This window comes from Neoarius graeffei, chromosome 2, assembly GCF_027579695.1.
Source record: "Neoarius graeffei isolate fNeoGra1 chromosome 2, fNeoGra1.pri, whole genome shotgun sequence".
Classification (NCBI taxonomy): domain Eukaryota; kingdom Metazoa; phylum Chordata; class Actinopteri; order Siluriformes; family Ariidae; genus Neoarius; species Neoarius graeffei.
In genome coordinates, this window is record NC_083570.1 from 69,276,564 (window position 1) to 69,299,275 (window position 22,712).

A 22,712-nucleotide genomic window follows, 5' to 3' on the forward strand; every position below is an offset into this window, starting at 1 on the left:
CTTTCGCACTACTGATTGTTTTTGTTTGTTTGTTTGAGCTGATATTTCGTGTTCCCTGGCTCTGAGTGATTTCAGCCTCTCCAGAGTTCTCCAGCTGTCTTGCTTGGTTAAGAGCTACACTTGGCTGCGTCTTTCTTCAGAATGGACTTGTACAGTTGCGCATGGGCTCTGATCGCACTGTCTCTGATGGTCTGTGCAGCAGGTAAGCAAAGTGAATGGGCTTTAATATGATTGCAAAGTTTTTAAATCATGCCTTCATACCACAATGATAGCTCCATTAAGTTATATGAACTTACACTACCGTTCAAAAGTTTGGGGTCACTTTGAAATGTCCTTATTTTTGAAAGAAAAGCACTGTTCTTTTCAATGAAGATCACTTTAAACTAATCAGAAATCCACTCTATACATTGCTAATGTGGTAAATGACTATTCTAGCTGCTGGTTTTTGGTGCAATATCTCCATAGGTGTATAGAGGCCCATTTCCAGCAACTCTCACTCCAGTGTTCTAATGGTACAATGTGTTTGCTCATTGCCTCAGAAGGCTAATGGATGATTAGAAAACCCTTGTACAATCATGTTAGCACAGCTGAAAACAGTTGAGCTCTTTAGAGAAGCTATAAAACTGACCTTCCTTTGAGCAGATTGAGTTTCTGGAGCATCACATTTGTGGGGTCGATTAAATGGCCAGAAAAATGTCTTGACTAGATTTTCTATTCATTTTACAACTTATGGTGGGAAATAAAAGTGTGACTTTTCATGGAAAACACAAAATTGTCTGGGTGACCCCAAACTTTTGAACGGTAGTGTATATCTCTTATACTCAAATGTCTCATGATAAGTTCGAGATACTGAACTCAAGTTTATAAGTTTTCATTACATTCCTGGCATTCAGCAGATGCTTTTATCCAGAGCAGTATACACCATACAACATACAACATACCCAGAGCAGCCTGGGGAGCAGTTGGGGGTTAGGGCCCTTGCTCAAGGGCACTTAAGTCATTCCTGCTGGTCCAGGGAATCAAACCAGCAACCTTTTGTTCCCAAAGCTGCTTCTCTAACATTAGGCCATGGTTTAATTTTCACAAATTAAACTTGAAATAATCCTGTCTTGACTTAAAACTAAGGTTATCTTCAAGTTGAGTTTACTCTGAGAATTTTTCATTTCTAAACGTAACCAGCTTGAAATTTCTTACAGTCAATAGTGTTGTTTGTGTTTCAATGACTTGAAGCTTGACGCCAATTCACTGTTCTTGCTATTGAATATATATCTATTAGCACAACTGAAACAGTGTTAGTTTGTAAATCATGAGGTACCAAGATGATCCAGCAGGTGGAGAAGGAGGGAAAAGCTCCTGAAACATGCAGACAACAGTACTCCAAGCTCTTCGTGTAATACAGGAATGTTGAATGTCGTCATATAGACCGAGGGCAGGTATTATGAGGGATTGTAAGCATAACATTTACATGACACTGTGTGAGGTCTGGACAAGTTAGCTGCACATTTCATTTGAGTTAATAGCAGAGCCCCATACTTAAGAGAAATGCATCAACCTGATTTTTGATGGTTTGACCGTATGACGTCCGTACATACATGTACCACCACAGGGTACCCTGCCATAAGCGCATGGCAATGTATCTCATGAACACTTAACCGCCAGACAATGAAATTTGTATCTTTATTTACATAAGATAGATGGGGTTTTATTCAGTGCTGATTGTTAATTTGCTTTTTAAAAAATAATGCAGGATTTAAAAAATAATGTGGGACACATTTTATGGAAAATATTCACAATGGTTTCATATAGAACTAGTTAAAAGAGTTTTATTAGTTCACTAGCTTGTAGGAGGGCGGCACGGTGGTGTAGTGGTTATCACTGTCGCCTCACAGCAAGAAGGTCCTGGGTTCGAACCCAGCAGCCAGCGAGGGCCTTTCTGTGTGGAGTTTGCATGTTCTCCCTGTGTCTGCGTGGGTTTCCACTGAGAGCTCTGGTTTCCCCCACAGTTCAAAGACATGCAGGTTAGGTTAATTGGCTAAATTGACCGTAGGTGTGAATGTGAGTGTGAATGGTTGTCTGTGTCTATGTGTCAGCCCTGCGATGACCTGGCGACTTGTCCAGGGTGTACCCCGCCTTTCGCCCGTAGTCAGCTGGGATAGGCTCCAGCTTGCCTGCGACCCTGTAGGACAGGATAAGTGGCTAGAGATAATGGCTGGATGGATTGATGGCTTGTAGGACAATTGATAGTTTATGTCATGTAAGTACGCGAAGATTTTTATTGAAAGCATCCTAACAAATATATCCAAAACTGAGAAAAAGGCAGAGTTGAAAAACAGGCAGTGGTCCAGTGAGGCACAGACAGGATATCAGAGGTAATACAATACTCCAAGTCCAAAAACATAAATAGGGTCAAACACTGGCGCCATCTGCGGGGGCACGGACCTTTTTGATCCCCCAAAGATAAAGTTGGGGGGGGGCAAAAACACCCTGATAATGAAACGTGAAAAAGTAGTAAACAGTACAGGTGAATTCATGTTAACTGACGATTGAAACCAACTAAACAAATAATAGCCTAGCTTTGAATGCAAAATAAGTAATCTATAGAAACGTCACCTAAAATGTTATGATCAGACATGACCTGCCCCCTTTTCCGCTTGCAATATTCCAATGGTTGGCAGTGAGTGACTGACAGGTTGCACTCCGCAAAATTTACACTGCGTAGCACTAGGCCTACGCGGCCCAGGCAAAAAAAAAAAAAACATAAATAAAATGGTTCGTTGCGTAGCAACCAAGGCAGCACTACTGAGGCGAAAAGTTCTGTGTGGCCTCCCGCAACCGTTTTCATTGAACAGTGAACATAGAAATGAAGCAAAATGGACAAGTGGATTATCCGAACCAATAGGCCGGCAGCCACCAGCAATGAAGGTGATCATGTTGTGCAGAATTTGGACACTGAAGTCTGTGTTAAAGCCGATGTGGATATATGAGTTTAACGTGCTTAAGCCTTTTTATGGAGTATGGTGCACTTTTTTTTTGCACTATTCTTGTCAGTTGTCTGCCGAATTCATCTCAAAGAAAATTGCATAAAACTAAATTTGTTTATTGAATAAATTGTGTTTCATACAATGTTTAAAGTCGTGAGATTTTTTTAATGCATCATAATAAGTTATCGTTCAAATGGGCGCTTCCCACTTGCAACGGTGAATAGTAATGAATGAAAATGACTTACAACTGAGTCTTTGATATTCAACTACATACACTGCCGACGTCATGACGTCACGGTGCAAGGACATAATTCTGACCCCCCCAATGTTGACATGAAGTTGGCGCCTATGCCAACTGGTCTTTACTGAAATGTTTATCGGGGAGTTTGCAGTTTACCAACTGCATGTTTATCGGGAAGTTTGTACATAAAGAATGATCATTCATTACCATACCATTACTGTTATTACCATATTTCATTTTATTTTTATTAAAAGAAAAAAATTTCAAATCTGAGAGATACCAGATCCTGTTATTAGCAATGCTAAAGTAAAACCCATACCATATACATACTTTCTGAACTTGATCTATTGTTAATTCTCAGAATTTATTAGATTACATACACTTTTACGTAATTCAAAGCAAATCTCAATTTCATAGATGTATTGTCAATTCATGAGTGATTTGCAGTAGTTCTTCATGAATACTTTGTTTTGACTTGTTAACATTCGATACAGGCCTACAGTACGCAGCACAATTATATACACTGTATGGCCACATGTTTGTGGACACCTGACCATCACACCCATATGTGCAAATCCCATTCCAGATTTATAACCTCTACTTACCTGGGACAGCTTTCCACTAGATTTTAGTGTGTGGCTATGGGGATTTTTTTTTCCCCCTTCAGGCACAAGAGCATTAATGAGGTCAGGCACTGATGTCGAGCATGAAGGCCTAGGGTGCAGTGAGTGTTCCAGGTCATCCTTAAGGTCAGAGCTCTGTGCAGGCCACTCCAGTTCTTCCACTCCAATTTTGGCAAACCATATCATCATGGTGCTTGCTTTATTAATGGGGCACTGGCATGCTGGAACATGTATGGGCCCTTTAGTCCCATTGAAGATAAAATGTATTTCTCTTCCACAGCATATAAAGACATTCTAGACAATTTGGACCAGTAGTGGTACCATGTGTTTCTGATATGTAGGGTCATTGCTTCATTAGGGAGGACCACCCACTATGTTATTCACACCATAATTGTAGTTGTCCTTTCTATCACTCAGACTCCAGCATCACTTGGGAAGTTCAGAGATATGACGGCTGGTATAATAACTTGGCCTATCATCGTCGGGGAACAGCAGGTAACAGCTGGATTTGATCAGTTATGTGAACTATAAAGGTAAAGGGTTCTACTTTGAATTTATTCTGAAATAGAAACCTTCTGCTGTAGCAACAAACCAAAGATGTTTTAGGGTGCTAGATGGAACCATTTTTACAAAGAGTGTACATAAGATAAAAGTGTACCATACACATGTATTAATTAAATTACCTTCTTTACAACAATGAGAACCATTTTTGATGGATAACTCTTTAAGGTATTTTTGGGGGTTTGCAAATAATCATTTTATATTTTAAAGCTTTACATCATGTGGGAGGTTCTTTATGGAAGGGATTGTTTTTCAGTTCATTGTGGCACCAAAAAAATGCTTAAAGGTTCTGACTATGTCCAGGAGAATGAAAAGTGTTTGGCGGGCCAGTGCATGAACCTGTCAGGGTTCCCAAATTCCTGCTATTTGTCCCTGAAGGGCATGTGACCATTGTCTACATCTAAGGAACCTGATCCCAGCACTGTGAATGTTTCTTGAACAGGTGCACCTCTCATGCGCCTCATGACCACTCACTACTCAGATGGAGTTTTTGAAATAAAAGGACTGCACCTACCCAATGCACGGCGCATCAGTAACACAGTGTCACGTGGACCTTCTGGTCACTTATCAGTTCAGAACCGAACAGTTCTCTCTGTGTTTTTTGGTGAGTCACATATATCACACAGTGTTTCTGCTCGCAATCCTCCTGGATTTTTTGACTGTGGCATTATACAGTGTTTCATTCTGACAAGACAACTATCAAATTTACTGGTGGCCATTAGGTTTTCATGTAATGGCTGAGATTGCGGAATCCCAAAGACCCGGCTGCCCTTCTGAGTTCATGGACATCCCAATCCCAAAGGATGACCCCATCTTTGGGCGTAATTCCACAGAACAAGTCCAACTCCAGGTCCAGCGTGTACAGTGGGACCATAGTAGTGGACAGAGTCCAAACAACCCCAGAAAACAGGTAACACTTCATGTTGAACTGAGTGAACTATACCCAAAAAGAATGAGCAGAAAAGACATGTGTTCTATGAGTATCAACATTTAAATTCATTGCTCCAGTTTGTACATGATAAATGACATAACAAAATATATTTTTATGACTGGTATTCACAGAAATGTTTCTGGTGTAAAAATTAAACGAGCAATTTGTGTTGAGAGCCTAATAGACATTTTATACATTTTAACCATTTTATTTTTTTAAGATTTTTACTTAACCCCTTAATCTCCCAGATTTTCATTGCTTACTTTTGTAGCTTACATTTTCTTTCAGTTTCTTTGTAGTTATTGGATAATGTGCTTTAAGTGAATAAAAGCTGAGGGTTAATTTCCTTACAGGTGAACCATGTAACAGCTTGGATTGATGGCAGCTCAATCTATGGCACCTCCAGCTCGTGGTGTGATGCTCTGAGGAGTTTCAATGGAGGGCTTCTGTCTGCCGGCTCTTCTTCTGACATGCCAAAGCAGAGTGACAGTAGCAATTTTATGTGGAGTGCTCCAAATCCCCAAACAGGACAGACTGGCCCAGAGGGGCTCTATGGTAAAAGCACTCAAGATTTTATTTATTTTGTTTTCATTTTAAAATAAAATCTCTACCAGCATTAGATATCTTATTTTAACAATAATGTTGCTGATAATGGTGGTGTAGTGGTTAGCACTGTCGCTTCACAGCAAGAAGGTTCTGGGTTCAAGCCCAGCGGCTGGCGGGGGCCTTTCTGTGTGGAGTTTGCATGTTCTCCCCGTGTCTGTGTGGGTTTCCTCCAGGTGCTCCGGTTTCCCCCACAGTCCAAAGACATGTAGGTTAGGTTAAGTGGTGGCTCTAAATTGACCGTAGGTGTGAATGGTTGTTTGTCTCTATGTGTTAGCCCTGTAATGACCTGGTGACTTGTTCTGGGTGTACCCTGCCTCTCACCCATAGTCAGCTGGGATGTGTGTGCATGCTTGCATACAGGGTGTGTGTGATGCGTTAGGGCAGTTAGTACTGGGGTAGTAGTGCCTGTAATTAGTGCATGCTGCATGTCGCATGCTGCATGTTGCTTCTGCTTGCTACTTTCTGCTTTCAGTTACTGACACCGGCTAGCCCTCTATGCAGAGGGTGAAAAGAGGAGCCGAGTGTGTAAGCCTCCTCTGCCAGTACATGGCCTCTCCACCATCAAGACTCCTGCAGTGCCTCCACGCGGCCACACATGGTAACTGGGTACCTCACGGTCCCAGGCCAAACTGTAGGGGATCTCGGAGCAGCAGTGGGCCCCAGAGACAAGGTGTGCAGGTCTGCCAGCGTGCAGACACGCCCTGGCACCTGTCAACCACTGCCCCAGCTATGGGTAAATAGCGGGTAGATGGGGCCCGGCCATGGTAGGCAACCTATCTAGGAGAAGGTCACTCCAAACAAAAACCACAGGTGCTGCTCATGCCTGGCTCCACACCATATACCATCTGAAGATGGCGGAGCAAGGGCGGATGAGGGCTTTAAGCCCAAATTGGCCAGAGTAGGGCTGTGAGAAGTTGCACCCCACAGTCCTTAACTAGTATTGTAAAGCTTGAAAATGGAGACACCAGTCAATGAAAAGCCTATACTTCCAGCAGCGAGAGTCCGCAGGAGCCATGCAGCGAACAGTGGTGCTGGGCCTCCCCTGGGAGGGCACTATGATGACTGGAACCCAAACCCTCTCCGTCCAGGTTCAGTCTGACCACAGCCCACTGTCCAATGCACTCTTGTGCTGTAGGAGACCATTTATTATGGGAACCTTCAACACAAATACAGTGAGGGAGGAGGCGAGGCTGGACGAACTAGCGCACTGTGCTGAGGAAAGAGGAGTGCAGATCCTGGGGGTCCAGGAGCACAGGAGAGGGCATGGCGACCAGCCAATTGTCTACCACAGAGTGGGGTGGTGCTTGTTCATCTCCTCATCTGCATGGCGCAATGACGCCCAGGCTGCGACAGGTGGCATGGGGATAATGGTGAGCCCTCGAGCGCGAAAGGCTCTCCGTTCGGTACACCAGCACACCAACAGGATCCTTGTCGCCGATTTCAAGGGGAACCCAGTAACAACTGTCATAACTGTACACTCTCCCACCAACGCAGCACCAATCGAGGAAGTGGAGACATTCTATGATGACCTGAGAACAGCTATCTACCACATGCCGGCTCACAACTTCCTGACAATCCTGGGGGACTTCAATGCGAGACTCGGACCAGAAGATGCACCCTTCACATACCACAACAATACCAACCGCAACGGAAAACACCTAGCTGCCATGCTCACGGAACACGAGCTTCTGGCTGCCAACACCATGTTCCGTAAGAAAATGGGCAAGAGATGGATGTTCCAGGACCGAGCTACCGGTTTGCTACATCAGCTGGACTACATACTGGTAAGGAGGAAGTGGAGGATGTCTGTCCTGAACGCAGAGGCATACAGCACATTTGACTCTGTGGGCTCCGATCACCATGTGGTCTCTATGAGGGTGCACCTGAGTCTGAGGGTCCCCAAACACACTCCAAGGGCCCGGCCTGATTGGGAGGCCTTCGCAAGAAGCCCCGACCTCCAGGCCAGTTACACAGCGGAGGTGAGAGACCGCTTACACCTGCTGGGCGAGGAGGATGAGCCTCATACAACTTATGGGTGGTTTCTCACCGCAATCGAGGAGGCAACAAGGAGGTGGGTGCCGACAAAGGAGAGAAACAGAACTTCCCCCAGATCCAAGCACCCGGAGGTCATGAGGGCACGGGCAAAGGTGGAGGAGGCGCATAGGAACTTCGAGAGAGAGGGAACCACAGAGAGCCGGGAGGTGTTGAACGAGGCCAAACAACAACTATTCAGCACCTACGACAGGATCAAAGGGGAGGAACTGATGGAGGAAGTGTGGAAAGTGGAGGTTGTGCATGGCGAGCAGCAATACAAGGAGTCATGGAAGGTCATCAGTGAGACAAGCAAGCACAAGAGGTCGAGGGAGGGACAACTCACAGGCTGCAGTCCAGCGGAGAGACATCTGTACTTAAGTGTATGTTTTCTGTAGTATGTTTATTCGGAATACTAAACAGTGCAGTGTTTTAAGAAAGTTTAGAATGACCTCATTCATTCCACGACACAGACTCAATCTTCATTACTGTTTTTTCTATGCTATGGACCTGGTCCTACATTTTTGCTAAACCTCATTAAATCCTACAATGACTGTATTGTTGTTGTTTGTGTTGCTGCCCTTTTTATGGTGGTGTTCTTTATTTCTGCCACATACTCTGTGGTAATGCATGTCTCAAGGAACTCAAGTCATTGAGCAATGTCTAGGTAGCAAAATGCTATCTGAGGGAGCTTGTCTTCTTTAAGAAACACATTTAACAAATTGTCAGATGTTATCAGTAGGATATCTTTCAGTTGCTCAAGCTCAATATGCAGGTTACATCAAGAGAGGACGTACCTTATATGTCAAAAATATAGACATAAATTTCAATCAAACATATTAAATAAGCAGTAAAGGTATGGATGTATGAATATATTAATCTTTCATTGTGTTCACTGATCATTTTGTCTCCACAGAATTTGGGAATGCCTGGGCCAATGAGTATATCTTCACAGTAGCTGAAGCAATTATTTGGTTTCGTTACCATAATTACCTTGCTACTCAACTCCACAAAGAACACCCGTTGTGGTCAGATGAGGAGCTTTTTCAAAATGCTAGGAAGAGGGTTATTGCCACATTTCAGGTACAGTAGAGAGCAAAGTCAACTGTTATTTGGAAACCACAAAGAGTATACAGAAGTATCAATTTCTTAGTTTGTCCACCTGTATGGTTGCCTCACACACTTTCTGTAACATGGCTTAAGACTTTTTTGTTTGAAGTGTAAGCTACTTCAGGTGCAAAATAAATAGTTGCCCAAGTCATGATTCAGTACATGATACTGTAAGGTGAAGAAAGCGATTGATTGCCTGAAGCAAGAATTGATATGTGATACAAATTATTATTTGATATACTTGTAAGGTTTCTCTCAACCTAAACAGTGTTATATTCTTTTCTTCTTTCATCAGAACATTGCGTTCTATGAATGGCTGCCCGCATATCTAGGAGTGTCAGTGCCTCCATACCCAGGTGAGAAGACACACAGAAGGTTTGTGTGTGTGTGTGTGTGTGTGTACAGGTTGTGGTGAGCTGACATGCTCTACTTGCCTGTGGTTTAGTGAGTTACCACTTGAGGTTCTGTTTAATGGCCATAGTGAGCTTTGGTTACGTCAGCGAAGGTTAACTCAAGCCAGGGTTATTATTTTTGCTGAGGAAACTATTTTTGTTGGATTATCCTTCCTGCAGAAACAGAACATGAATAGTCTTAAAAGTTGTATTAAACATTTAAACTGAGTTTTGATGAGAATTTAGATGTATTCCATGTAACAGGTTTTTTTTCTTTTTTTTTCAAAATCAGGCAAGTTTGATACAACAGTCCATAAAATATAGCCTTTTATACATGCAGTAACCATTTTATTCCGAAAATCAAATAATGCTGAGTCTATATTTTGAATGCATTCACAATTTTTTCCCCCCGAAAACACTTCTAGGCTATCAGAAATCTGTGGATCCAGGAATTTCTCCCGAATTTCAGATTGCAACAAGGTGTTTTGATTTAACTCTGCTTCCCTCTGGTGTGTATATGAGGTAAATACTTGCAAATCCATTAAACAGAACATGACTGAATTACAAAATGAACTTCTGTTCCATAATGTGCATGGCTTGAGTTGTATTTGTAGTGTAATTCACCGTAATGCTTAAAAATTAACATTGCTCCACGTGTGTGGGGTTTTTTTTGGATTTTTTTTTTTAGAAATAGGACTTGTCATTACAGAAAAGTTGTGAACTGTGGTGGAGGCATTTCTCCAGCACTCCGCATGTGTAACAGTTTTTGGAACAGAAATGTGAGTCAAGAATTTTAAAAACGTGTTCAACATTCAATCATTCTAGATTAAGAGTTTCAGCGTATTTAAAATTTCATGTTGAAGCAGCTTTTTAAAATTTGGTTCCTTGCTGTAGAACCCAAATTTAAACTCTGGCCAAGATGTGGACGATCTGGTAATGGGTATGGCTTCGCAGACAGCTGAGCGAGAGGACAATATAGTTGTTGAAGATTTGCAAGGTTACCCTTTCTTTTTGTTGCTCTCTTCTCCTATATCTATTCTTTTTGAAATATCCAGTAAGTAATGAACTAATATCCTCTCCTTTACCTTTCCTGTGTAGACTACATGTATGGTACCTTGCAGTTCTCACGTTCTGATGCTGTGGCCACAGCCATTCAGAGAGGGCGAGACTTTGGGCTGGCCAGCTATAACCAAGTCCGAGAGGCCCTCAGCCTTCCACCTGTCAAGACCTGGGGAGAGATTAATCCCAACCTGAATAAGACTAATCCAGAGGTATATACAGTAAATTACGCAGTCATGTAATAAATTCGTTCATGAAATATCATATTTGGTAACAACATCTGTATTACTTTTGTGTAATGGTTGAGTTCCACTTTTTTTTCTGTAGTTATTTGTGGAGCTGTCCAAGCTATATGGAAACGATATCAACAGGTTGGAGCTATTTGTTGGAGTTCTGCTGGAGATAGGCAAAGGACCAGGTCCAGTGATTTCCTCAATTGTTCTGGATCAGTTTGAACGCATCAGAAATGCAGACCGATTCTGGTTTGAAAACCAACAAAATGGGTAGGATATTAATTACATGATAAGCATGGCATATTTATGTGCCATTTTCTGTAAATTATTTCACAATTTTAAAGCAGGTGGATGTAAGACTTGGAAATTTGTCCCCTCTGGTACAAAATGCTATTGCTAATGCTATGCTAGAAGAACATTTCAGAACATGGACTGTGCTGGTTCATTCTACATCACGCTGATTAACCTTGTAGCTGTGCATGCCAAGTAATACACGTTCAGAAAGAATTCAAGGCTGTGTCCCCAAAATTAGTAATGACACCAAGGGTGTTAAAGTTAAAAGTTAAAGTCCTTCCCACACCTTACAGTACCTGGTATTCCTAGGCAGTCTCCCACTCAAGTACTAACCAGGCCCAACCTGTATGTGGCGCATTGGGCGGCGCCGATCTCCGTTTCCATAGCCCTTGGCCTCTCGCCTATTACATAGCTAGGGTTACAGTGGGGGGCTAGTCCTCTGGTAACCACGAGAGTTTAACTCCCCATGCACATCTGTATTGCAGCGTGCCTTGCCAGATGGTAGTGGGTACCATTTTTTGATGGTCTTTGGTATGACCCGACCGTGAATAGAACTCACGATCTCCCGATCGAGAGGCGGACACGCTACCACTAGGCCACTAGTTGGTATACACCAAGGGTGTACTGACCAATTATTTAGTATGGTAGTGTGCAGTTTGGTACTGGGACCCAAGCATCTGGACCCATCTGTTTTGGTTATAAGCTGAATAGTGGTATCGTGCTAGCTAAACCTTAGAGAAATGAATGTAAATACAGAGGTGAGTCAACACCTCGAATGACTCACTCTAGCCTGATATAACAGAGTTTGAAATACAAACAATCCCTGTTAATCCAAAGCACGCTATAAAGAGCTTGCTCACCTCTCATCTGGTTAACAGTACAAATTCCACACCTGCAATAAATCGGCTAAGTATCCTTCATCAGATTTCCACCAAATTAGAGAAAAAATACATTTTTTTTCAGCAATCGAAAAAGATATTTTTCATGCCTAAATTTTGAGTACGATAATGTTTGATGTATCTTAGCTGATGTATTATGCATATATACAAATTCCAGCCTAAGACCCCTGACACAATGCTGACTTTTAAAAAATATATAAAACTTCAGTATAACCTGTAGTTTTGATATAGAATCAAATTGCTTTAATCAATTGAAAAGGATCCTTGTTGATTATTAGGATCATTTCCTCTTGTATTGCCTAAAAATGGGCTTTCTGTGTTCTCTTCATAGTTTATTTACAGAGGAAGAGATCCAAGCTATACGAAACACTACATATTATGATGTACTTCTCAGGACCACGAGTGCACAGAGTCGAGACCTACAAGAGAATATGTTTTTCTGGCTAAATGGTACGATTGATTCAAAACGTACATATCACCTATTATTGCTTCTACTGTATGTTTTTAAATATTTCAACCACCGACTCTCTGTCACCTACAGGTGATCCTTGCCCTCAACCTCAGGCAATTACAGCCTCCATGCTTTACCCTTGCACTAATGCTACTTCTATGAGTTACTTCGACAGTGGTAGTAAAGCAGGCTTTGGCATTTTTGTCATTGCCCTTTTCTTCTTCCCTGTAGGTCAGTACGACTGCAAATGTGTGCATTAATTTACACTCAAGGCAGAGATCTTTAACTTTCATTAAAGGCTCAAAAATATATTGATTTCTTCTTTTCTTTAAAACTTAACAGTGAGTTTCCTCATGGCTTACATAGTGGCCTACATCCGGGCAACCAAGTATAAAAGGTTTCTGAAAAGGACCCAAGGCCCTGTCCAAGACAAAAACGCCACTCATGGAATCAGAGGTAGTTTGTGCAGCTCACATTATTACTGGTTGATCCTGTGTTATCAGAGAAATGTTTCAAACATAATCCTTCCTGTGCTTTCTATTTGACTAGCTTGTGAGTGGCAAGGATATTCAGATCCTCATCAGTACGTCAGCCTGGAGATTGACGAAAAGAAACGGCTCCATATTTATGGTGAAAATGGATCCCCTGTGCGCACTCATAACCTCGGCAATCAGGATCTCCTTGAGGTGTTTCTGTCCAGTGATCACCAGCACCGTGCCCTACTTCTGAAGATCCCCAAGGAATATGATCTAGTAGGAAATAAGTATCTTTAACATACAAATTGCATGTAGTAAGTTGAAAATCTGATGTGCTGAAATGTGTTAGCTGTCAAAATGCAGTAACTAACATACATTTAAAAAATGTCTTCAGGTTTTGTTTTTTGAGAACACTGTGAAGAGATCAGAGTTTGTGGCTCAGCTACAGTCTGACCGGAAGGAAACACATCTGGTAGTGACCGAGATAAGTGAGAAAGATCTGCTGAAGGAGGCAGTGACCAAAGAACAGCGAGCTCAGATAGTGGAGACTTTTTTCAGACATGCGTTTGCAAAGGTAGGAACTGGACACTCAAATCACATCATTTGTGTGTGTGTGTGTTACACATAAAACACTACACATTAGTCCTTGTTGCATATCCATAAACATATACTAATTCTGTCAGCCTGAGTCTGCTTCTTGCAGTGGAGTTTATAACTGAGGTTGAAGTCTGGCATTTCAGCAGCTTAAATCTCTTCCCGGGCTTCAGATTCTAGATATTGATAAAAGTGATGCAGGAGACCTGCATGGTGTGTCCTCCAAGCAAACCAAAGAGGCTCTTCAGTGTGAGCTCACAGGAGCTGAGTTTGCCCATGCGCTGGGGCTAAAGCCTGACTCACTTTTTGTGGAGTCCATGTTCTCTCTGGCAGATAAGGATGGCAATGGATACCTCTCTTTTCAAGAGTTTCTTGATGTTCTGGTCATCTTCATGAAAGGTCAACTTTTTAACATTTTTCTGACTTAAAAAAGGACAATGTAGTCAGAAGCTGTTCGTAAATGTCTTGACTTTTGTTTTAATCCTATTTCACCCACATTCTAACTCTGTTACTTCATTATTGGTCTCTACTTCAGGAACCCCAGAGGAGAAGTCCAAGCTCCTGTTCTCCATGCATGACATTAAAGGAGAAGGTTTCCTGTCTAAGGAAGATTTTTGTTCTTTACTCAAGTAAGTATTAAAATATTAAATATTGACTTATTTGGTCAGTTATAACAGTCAACGAATTTGTCATAATGTTGACGCTTACTTAGTATTAATACTCATTTACATTGCAATTAATTTCCAAATTACAGGTCATCCTTACAGGTCAGGGACATAAGGCATAAATTTCTTTCTTGTCTTTCTACGTATATATCTGCTTAGGTCTTTTTTGGAGATCTCCAGTAATGTCCTCTCTAAGAACCAGGCAGAGGAGGCTATAGCAGCTATGCTTCATGCTGCAGGCTTTGAGAACAAAGATCACATCACTTGGGAAGACTTTCACCTCTTACTACAAGATCATGAGAATGTCCTGCAGTTTGCACAACTTAATATCAAAGGTGTTTTCTCGCTCTGTACTTTTATCTTTCAATCACACCGAGTGTTGTGCTCAAAGTCTCTTAAATGCAGGTGAAAACATGTTCAGGTGTGTACAAACCAGATTTATCAACTAAAGCTCATTTCTGCCATCTGTCTATGCGTTTATCTTCTTTCCAAGCTGTTTCTAAATGCAGTGGCTCTCTCTCCCCTGCTGAACCAATTTTTTTTTTTTTTTTTGATATCGTCACTTTTGAGCAGCTCATTGTAATTGGAAGTATTCAACTTTGTCATGCATCTGTAGAAATGACCAGATGGCCCATAAGTTTTCTTGACAAGTGAGAATGTGGCTAATTGTCCAGTATCCATCCTGTTCTTGGGTTCTGCTGAACTGGGGTTTAATTTGTCATTTCTTGTGCTATATTTGTCACATAATTGCAGGAATGGAAATGCATGACATGAATAGACTAAGCCAACATCGTGTGTCCTTTATCAGCAATAAGAAATGCAGGTAAATAAATTAAAAAAAAAAAAGTGTTCAAAATTCTGATACCAGTATGTATTTGTTCACTTCCGAAACATATGTCTCTTATTTTCAGCTCCTCTTTTAAAAATGATAGCAACTTCGTCTACAATTGCCCTGTAGATGATGGACAGGAACTTCGCCAAAGGAAAAAGTGAGAACTTTAGAAGCCTGTTTGTCACCTACGGTAGTATCCTATTTGTAATTGTGGTTTTCTCATCTATTGCATGTTACCCAGGAGTATAAAGACATCAAATGTTATTAGATGCTGGAAATTGCTGCTTTATTGTTTTTTTTTAAACACGAGCTACCATTCGTCATGTCCAGATGTCCATGTACTGTATGACTGCAGTGTGATCCATTAGACTTTACCTAAGCTACAGTGATCCCTGTTATTTTCAGATTACCGTCCTAATACCAGCTGTGTTTGTGGGCTTGATGCAATGTAATGACATAATGTCTGCAAAATTTCACTATGACTTAAATCATCTTTTAAACTAGTCATATATGGTCTGAATACCTCAATGGTGGCATGTGGCGTCACTTGAAGTAAAAGTTTATTATGACCTAAAAGAGTACTCATTGCTCTTTTTTTCCAGATCAGGCTTCTCCAACCCTAAGCTCTACGTGAAACCTCAGAGAGAGCGTTACATTCGGAATCGCGTCCAACAGAAGATCCAGCAGTTTAAACGCTTTGTGGAAAACTACCGTCGCCATATTGTGTGCGTTGGTGTCATATATGGGATCACTGCTGGGGTTGCTCTGGAGAGATGCTATTGTGAGTCTAGACTCTCCTTTTCGTTTCCCTCATTATGTCACCATACACTCACCAGCCACTTTAATAGGAACTTGTTCTTGATTCTGAGATGCTTTTCTGCTCACCATGTCTGTAAAGAGTTGCTATGAGTTGCTATATCCTGGCAGCTCGAACCAATCTGGCCATTTTGCTCTGACCTCTCTTATCAACAAGATGTTTCCACCTACAGAACTGTCGCTCACTCCGTGTTTTTTGTTTTTCGCACCATTCTGTGTAAACTCGAGAGTGTGTTGTGTGTGAAAACCCCAGATCAGCAGTTTCTGAAATACTCAAACCAGTCCATCTGGCAGTAACACCCATGCCACAGTGAAAGTCTCAGAGATCACAATGTTTCCCATTCTGATGTTTGAAGTGAACATTAACTGAAGCTCTTGATTTGTATCTGCATGATTTTATGCATTGTGCTGCTGTCAAGGGATCGGCTGATTAGAGAACTGCATCAAACAGCAGGTTGATGGGTGTACCTAATAAAGTGGCCAGTGAGTGTAATTGCGACAGATTTAATGAAATAAATCATAACGTACATTATGAGTACATTAATCTTATTTTAGATTTGGTTTGCACTGATTTGAGTTACTAAATGTCTGTTAGTGAATTGATTTTAATTCTGATTTTAATTTAAGTCAAACTAATGTCTCTGCATGTAGTCTATGGTTTTCAGGATCGCACCACTGGTGTCACAGAATCCTCCATGGTGGGCGTTATAGTGTCCCGAGGCTCTGCTGCTGGCATCTCTTTCTTGTTCCCCTACATGCTCCTCACAGTGTGTCGCAACCTTATAACCATGTGCAGGGAAACCTTCCTCAACAGATACATTCCCTTTGACTCTGCTATAGATCTCCACCGCCTCATGGCATTGACAGCTATAATCCTTACAGGTCAGAACTTAGGTTGAAGGTTAAAACTTTTTATAAAAATTTGAATGCAGTTTATTGTGATAGTCTCCATATCAACTGCACACAGAAATCACACAATTCAATCAAAAAGTAAAATATTGGCAATCTGACATGGTTTGGCATATTTTTTTTTTTTGCCAGTTCAAGGGAAATACAGAATAATTGGTTTGTTTAAACTGCAATTGTAAACCAATCTTAGCATCTATATTGCAAAGTTGAAAGTCAAATCTTCTCTATCTGCAGAACCTGGTGTGTTGAGTTTCCTGTATCATAACGTTTGATCATGATACATGATGCTGTATCATCATGTTGACCTTTGTCTAACATCTATCCCTTCTCATCTTACAGTTACACACAGCTTGGGCCATTTAGTCAATCTTTACATCTTCTCTATCAGCGAACTTAGCATCCTTGCATGCATGTTTCCCCAAGTGTTTTCCAATAATGGGTAAAGTGTCAATATCTTTGTTCCTACTGACCATATACAATATAAAGTGGTGCTTGAAAGTTTGTGAACTCTTGAGAATTTTCTATATTTCTGCATAAATATGACCTAAAACATCATGAGATTTTCACACAAGTCCTAAAAGTAGATAAAGAGAACCCAGTTAAACAAATGAGACAAAAATATTATACTTGGTCATTTATTTATTGAGGAAAATGATCTAATATTACATATCTGTGAGTGGCAAAAGTATGTGAACCTTTGCTTTCAGTATCTGGTGTGACCCTCTTGTGCAGCAATAACTGTTTCCGGTAACTGTTGATCACTTCTGCACACCGGCTTGGAGTTATTTTAGCCCATTCCTCCATACAGAACAGCTTCAACTCTGGGATGTTGGTGGATTTCCTCACATGAACTGCTCGCTTCAGGTCCTTCCACAACATTTCGATTGGATTAAGGTCAGGACTTTGACTTGGCCATTCCAGAACATTAACTTTATTCTTCTTTAACCATTCTTTGGTAGAACGACTTGTGTGCTTAGGGTCATTGTCATCTGGCCCAGATGCAGCAAAACAGGCCCAAACCATGATGATACCACCACCACCATGTTTCACAGATGGGATAAGGTTCTTGCTGTATGCTGAAATGCAGTATTTAACTTTCTCCAAACATAATGCTCATTATTTAAACCAAAAAGTTCCATTTTGGTCTCATCCATCCACAAAACATTTTTTCAACAACCTTCTGGCTTGTCCATGTGATCTTTAGCAAACTGCACACAAGCAGCAATGTTCTTTTCGGAGCGTAGTGGCTTTCTCCTTGCAACCCTGCCATGCACACCATTGTTGTTCAGTGTTCTCCTGATGGTGGACTCATGAACATTAGCCAATGTGAGAGAGGCCTTCAGTTGCTTAGAAGTTACCCTGGGGTCCTTTGTGACCTTGCCGACTATTACATGCCTTGCTCTTGGAGTGATCTTTGTTGGCTGACCACTCCTGGGGAGGGTAACAATGGTCTTGAATTTCCTCCATTCGTACACAATCTGTCTGACTGTGGATTGATTGGTGGAGTCCAAACTCTTTAGAGATGGTTTTGTAACCTTTTCCAGCCTGATGAGCATCAGCAACACTTTTTCTGAGCTCCTCAGACATCCCCTTTGTTCATGCCATGATACACTTCCACAAACATGTGTTGTGAAGATCAAACTTTGATAGATCCCTGTTATTTAAATAAAACAGGGTGCCCACTCACACCTGATTGTCATCCCATTGATTGAAAACACCTGACTCTAATTTCACCTTCAAATTAACTGCTAATCCTAGAGGTTCACATACTTTTGCCACTCACAGATATGTAATATTGTATCATTTTCCTCAATAAATAAATGACCAAGTATAATATTTTTGTCTCATTTGTTTAACTGGGTTCTCTTTTTAGGACTTGTGTGAAAATCTGATGATGTTTTGGGACATATTTATGCAGAAATATAGAAAATTCTCAAGAGTTCACAAACTTTCAAGCACCGCTGTAACCTTAACCTGATACTGCTGGATTGAGTCATGTCTGAGGATATGTGTGCAACTTGCTTACAGGTCAGAGCTACCACTAAAATGGACCTTCTGGTTCTTTTGTACAGTACCAGGTAGGGTTACTATTCACTGAGTGTGTAAAAAGCAGTGAATTAAGGGTGTGTACATATATTTTATATCTTACTGTTTTCACTCTCATTCTCCTTCTCACTTTACTTCTCTTGCAGGCATGACAGGGATTATTCTTCTCTTTTTCTTAGCCTTTATGTATGTCTTTGCCTTGCACTACTTCAGACGCATCAGTTTCAGGGGGTTTTGGATCACACACTATTTGTACGTGCTTATCTATACCCTGGTGAGAATAAAGCCCGTATTATTTTATAAGCCTTCAGTAGGATGAGATGCTGTTTGTGGTAGGACTGTTGGATAATGAAATGCTATCTCGTGTTTTCTTCCTGACAGACAGTGATCCATGGCAGCTTTGCCCTCCTCCAGCAGCCACGCTTTTACATCTACCTGATCCCACCTGCTCTCCTCTTCCTCCTGGATAAGCTCATCAGCCTCAGCAGGAAGAAGGTGGAGATCCCTGTGGTGAAGGCTGAGCTGCTGCCCTCAGGTACTGAATATTATATACATGCTTCACAAGCAGCAGCATACAGTATGGCTCAGGATTTATTTTTCCTAGTCTGCTTTAGCTACTTCAGGCTGAACCCTCTGTCATGGTGTGAGTTATTATGTGAAATTCTTCCATGGCAGGAGTTACATATCTGGAATTTAAGCGCCCCCAAGGATTTACCTACCATTCAGGACAGTGGGTACGTGTGGCCTGTTTGGAGTTGGGCACAGATGAGTACCATCCCTTCACACTGACCTCAGCACCTCATGAGGATACCCTCAGCCTGCACATCCGTGCTGTGGGACCATGGACCAGCAAGCTGCGAGAGCTCTACAACGTAGAGAGACTGAAGGAACTAGGGGATTATCCTAAAGTAGGAGGCAGTTTTTCAATGTTTTTTCTAATATTTTTAGCTCTACGTAAAAATAACCTTTTTTTTTTTGCTTGATTTTGGATTTAATTACTACAGTTCTGATTTGTGGACTTTGTTGAAACATTTTAATCTTCAGCTGTATCTGGATGGACCATTTGGGGAAGGCCACCAGGAGTGGAAAGACTTTGAGGTGTCTGTTCTAGTGGGAGGAGGCATCGGAGTAACTCCATTTGCTTCTATACTGAAGGATTTAGTTTTCAAGTCTTCAGCGAAACTCAAAGTGCAATGCAAAAAGGTCATTCATAGAGTTTATCTTTCAGGGCAATACAAACAATTTACATGACTCTTCATCACTTGACTTGACTTTATGCTTAACTTTATTAGTGCTTTACTGTTGGAGAAGTAAAATGTGCCCAATCTTCCTCCAGGTGTATTTTATCTGGGTGACACGGACTCAACGTCAGTTTGAGTGGGTCTCGGATATCATACAAGAAGTTGAAGAGATGGATGCACAGGAGCTGGTGTCTGTACACATCTACATCACTCAGCTGGCAGAAAAGTTTGATCTGAGGACCACCATTCTTGTAGGGAACTTTTCCAAAATTATCATGTCCTATTGTAGGGACAGGCATTGACACCCTTTGTGAATGAACAAAAATCCTAATATGTTACCCTACATTACATGACCCCAAATTTATTTCAGATTACTTAATTTCACACTATACTCTCCAACTTTATTCTGAAAAATGGAAAAGGCAGTGTTTTAATTATAGCTTTATAGCTGTATGTTTTTTTTTTCTCTTTCCTTAGTATGTATGTGAGCGCCATTTCCAGAAAGTGTCAAACAGGAGTCTGTTTACTGGCCTGCGTTCTGTCACACACTTTGGCCGTCCACCATTTCTGGCTTTCTTCAGCTCTCTACAAGAAGTTCACCCTGAGGTGCCTCACATTCTTAGACATCTCTCCCATAACTATCATTAGGTCACAAGTTGCCATCTGTGTAGATTGGCTGATATAAGTAAGAGATCTAGCCCATTAATTATTCAGCAAAGGTTGGTTCAATATTAATGAATCACCCCATAATAACTCATATAAGCTTATATTATATATGCACTTATATATAATTTACATTTCTTTCTAATATTCATCCATATAATTTTAATGTTGAGAATAAATTAGGTGACACAAGTAGTCATATATTAAACATTAATGAATCTGAAGAAAGTGATTGTTTCCCAACCTCTAACTCAGGTATTTCATTCTTTTCCTAAGGTGGGGAAGATTGGTGTCTTCAGCTGTGGTCCACCTGGTCTGACAAAAAATGTAGAGAAAGCCTGCCAGCAGATAAACAAACGAGATCAAGCACATTTCATTCATCATTTTGAGAACTTCTGACTTGGTTCTAAATTTACTGTTGGTTAACAGTAGGAAATTTAGAAGCAACACTCTGCTCAATCAACAGTAAATTTACTTTTACTAACACTGTTCATTTTATTTCATTCTTTTCTTAAGCTAAAGAAGATCAAGCACATTTCACCCTTCATTTTAAAACTGCCAACTTTACTGTTGCTCCTACACTTTACTGTTACTAACTGAGCAATAAAGCAATTTAACTATAAATATAAGTATTGATTTTACTTGATACCATAGTGCAGTACTATTAGAGATTTATTATTATTATTATTATTATTATTATTTATAATTTATTTCTTTTTTCTTCTTTTCCTTTTTTTTCCTTATGTGATTCATGAAATGAAATGCTCCTTCTGACCTTCACTGTGATATAAGGGCAATTTGTACTTAATACCTGATAATTGAAAGCTAAATAAATTTTCACTGAAAAACAGCATCTATGCCTATATCTTATTCTTGTGTAAAGACCTATGACAGCATGTTTTCTGGGGTGTTTTAGTAAAATCTCAAATGCAAACAAAACTAATGCAAAGACAGAAGCACTTACCGTAACTAGAGGCTCCAGTTATTGCAATCCTGCCCAATTAACCATACAAAAATACTGTCATGATATAATACACGATACTATATGCTTCATAAAGGTTTCCAAATTGCAACATAATAATAATAATAATACTCATCTCATCATCTCTAGCCGCTTTATCCTGTTCTACAGGGTCGCAGGCAAGCTGGAGCCTATCTCAGCTGACTACGGGCGAAAGGCGGGGTACACCCTGGACAAGTCGCCAAGTCATCACAGGGCTGACAAATAATAATAATAATTAGAAGAAGAAGAATACACTATAAATAATGACAACACTATATTATAATTATTAATGAGGCCTGCTTGGTGGCACAGTGGTTAGCACTGTCGCCTCATGGTAAGAAGATTCTAGGTTTGAACCTCATGGCTGATGGGGACCTTTCTGCGTGGAGATTTCATGTTCTCTGTGGGTTTCTTCCCACAGTCCAAACACATGCAGATTAGGTAAAAATACCTAGTCACTGGGGTGCCAGGTACATTGAGGAGGGTTGCATCAGGAAGGGCATCCGGTGTAAAATCTATGCCAAATCAAATATGCGGATTGGATGACCTCCTGTGGTGACCCCTAATGGGAGCAGCCAGAAGATTATTTTATTTATTAATATCTTAAAATTATGACTTACAAAATATACAATAAATGTTACAATATAGTTTACAAATACACTGATCAGCCATAAAATTAAAAACACTGACAGGTGAAGTGAATAACACTGATTACAGTGGTGCTTGAAAGTCTGTGAACCCTTTAGAATTTTCTACATTTCTGCATAAATATGACCTAAAACATCATCAGATTTTCACACAAGTCCTAAAAGTAGATAAAGAGAACCCAGTTAAACAAATGAGACAAAAATATTATACTTGGTCATTTATTTATTGAGGAAAATGATCCAATATTACATATCTGTAAGTGGCAAAAGTATGTGAACCTCTAGGCAGGCCCGTTTCAAGCTATTTGGGGGCCCTAGGCAAAGGGGGATCTGGGGCCCATAATTATCCCCCCCTCAACGAAAGGCCTTATGGCCGCCTACCCACTGAAGACTTAATAAACATCACAC

The 22,712-nt window shown here is 40.8% G+C and overlaps 1 protein-coding gene across 1 annotated transcript; it reads left to right on the top strand.

The window, feature by feature from the left end:
- Positions 1-141: 141 nt before the first annotated feature.
- On the top strand, positions 142-21,053 carry duox (dual oxidase). Its single transcript, XM_060909305.1, has 33 exons — positions 142-202; positions 4,263-4,340; positions 4,849-5,010; positions 5,129-5,316; positions 5,691-5,892; positions 8,891-9,057; positions 9,380-9,440; positions 9,902-9,998; positions 10,165-10,255; positions 10,371-10,473; positions 10,575-10,747; positions 10,863-11,038; positions 12,293-12,411; positions 12,503-12,643; positions 12,755-12,868; positions 12,962-13,164; positions 13,283-13,462; positions 13,656-13,881; positions 14,018-14,111; positions 14,307-14,482; positions 14,901-14,970; positions 15,059-15,136; positions 15,582-15,760; positions 16,447-16,677; positions 17,044-17,143; positions 18,733-18,782; positions 18,897-19,024; positions 19,132-19,285; positions 19,426-19,658; positions 19,795-19,953; positions 20,087-20,242; positions 20,469-20,597; positions 20,931-21,053. The coding sequence occupies exons 1-33, from the start codon at positions 142-144 to the stop codon at positions 21,051-21,053; spliced, it is 4,602 nt and encodes a 1,533-aa protein (XP_060765288.1).
- Positions 21,054-22,712: the final 1,659 nt, after the last annotated feature.

Coding starts and splice junctions, on each gene's coding strand:
- duox (XM_060909305.1), top strand. CDS start 142: ATGGACTTGTACAGTTGCGCATGGGCTCTGATCGCACTGTCTCTGATG. Junction 13,463..13,655: donor TCAGACATGCGTTTGCAAAG/GTAGGAACTGGA, acceptor CCCGGGCTTCAG/ATTCTAGATATTGATAAAAG. Junction 19,025..19,131: donor ACGTGCTTATCTATACCCTG/GTGAGAATAAAG, acceptor TCTTCCTGACAG/ACAGTGATCCATGGCAGCTT.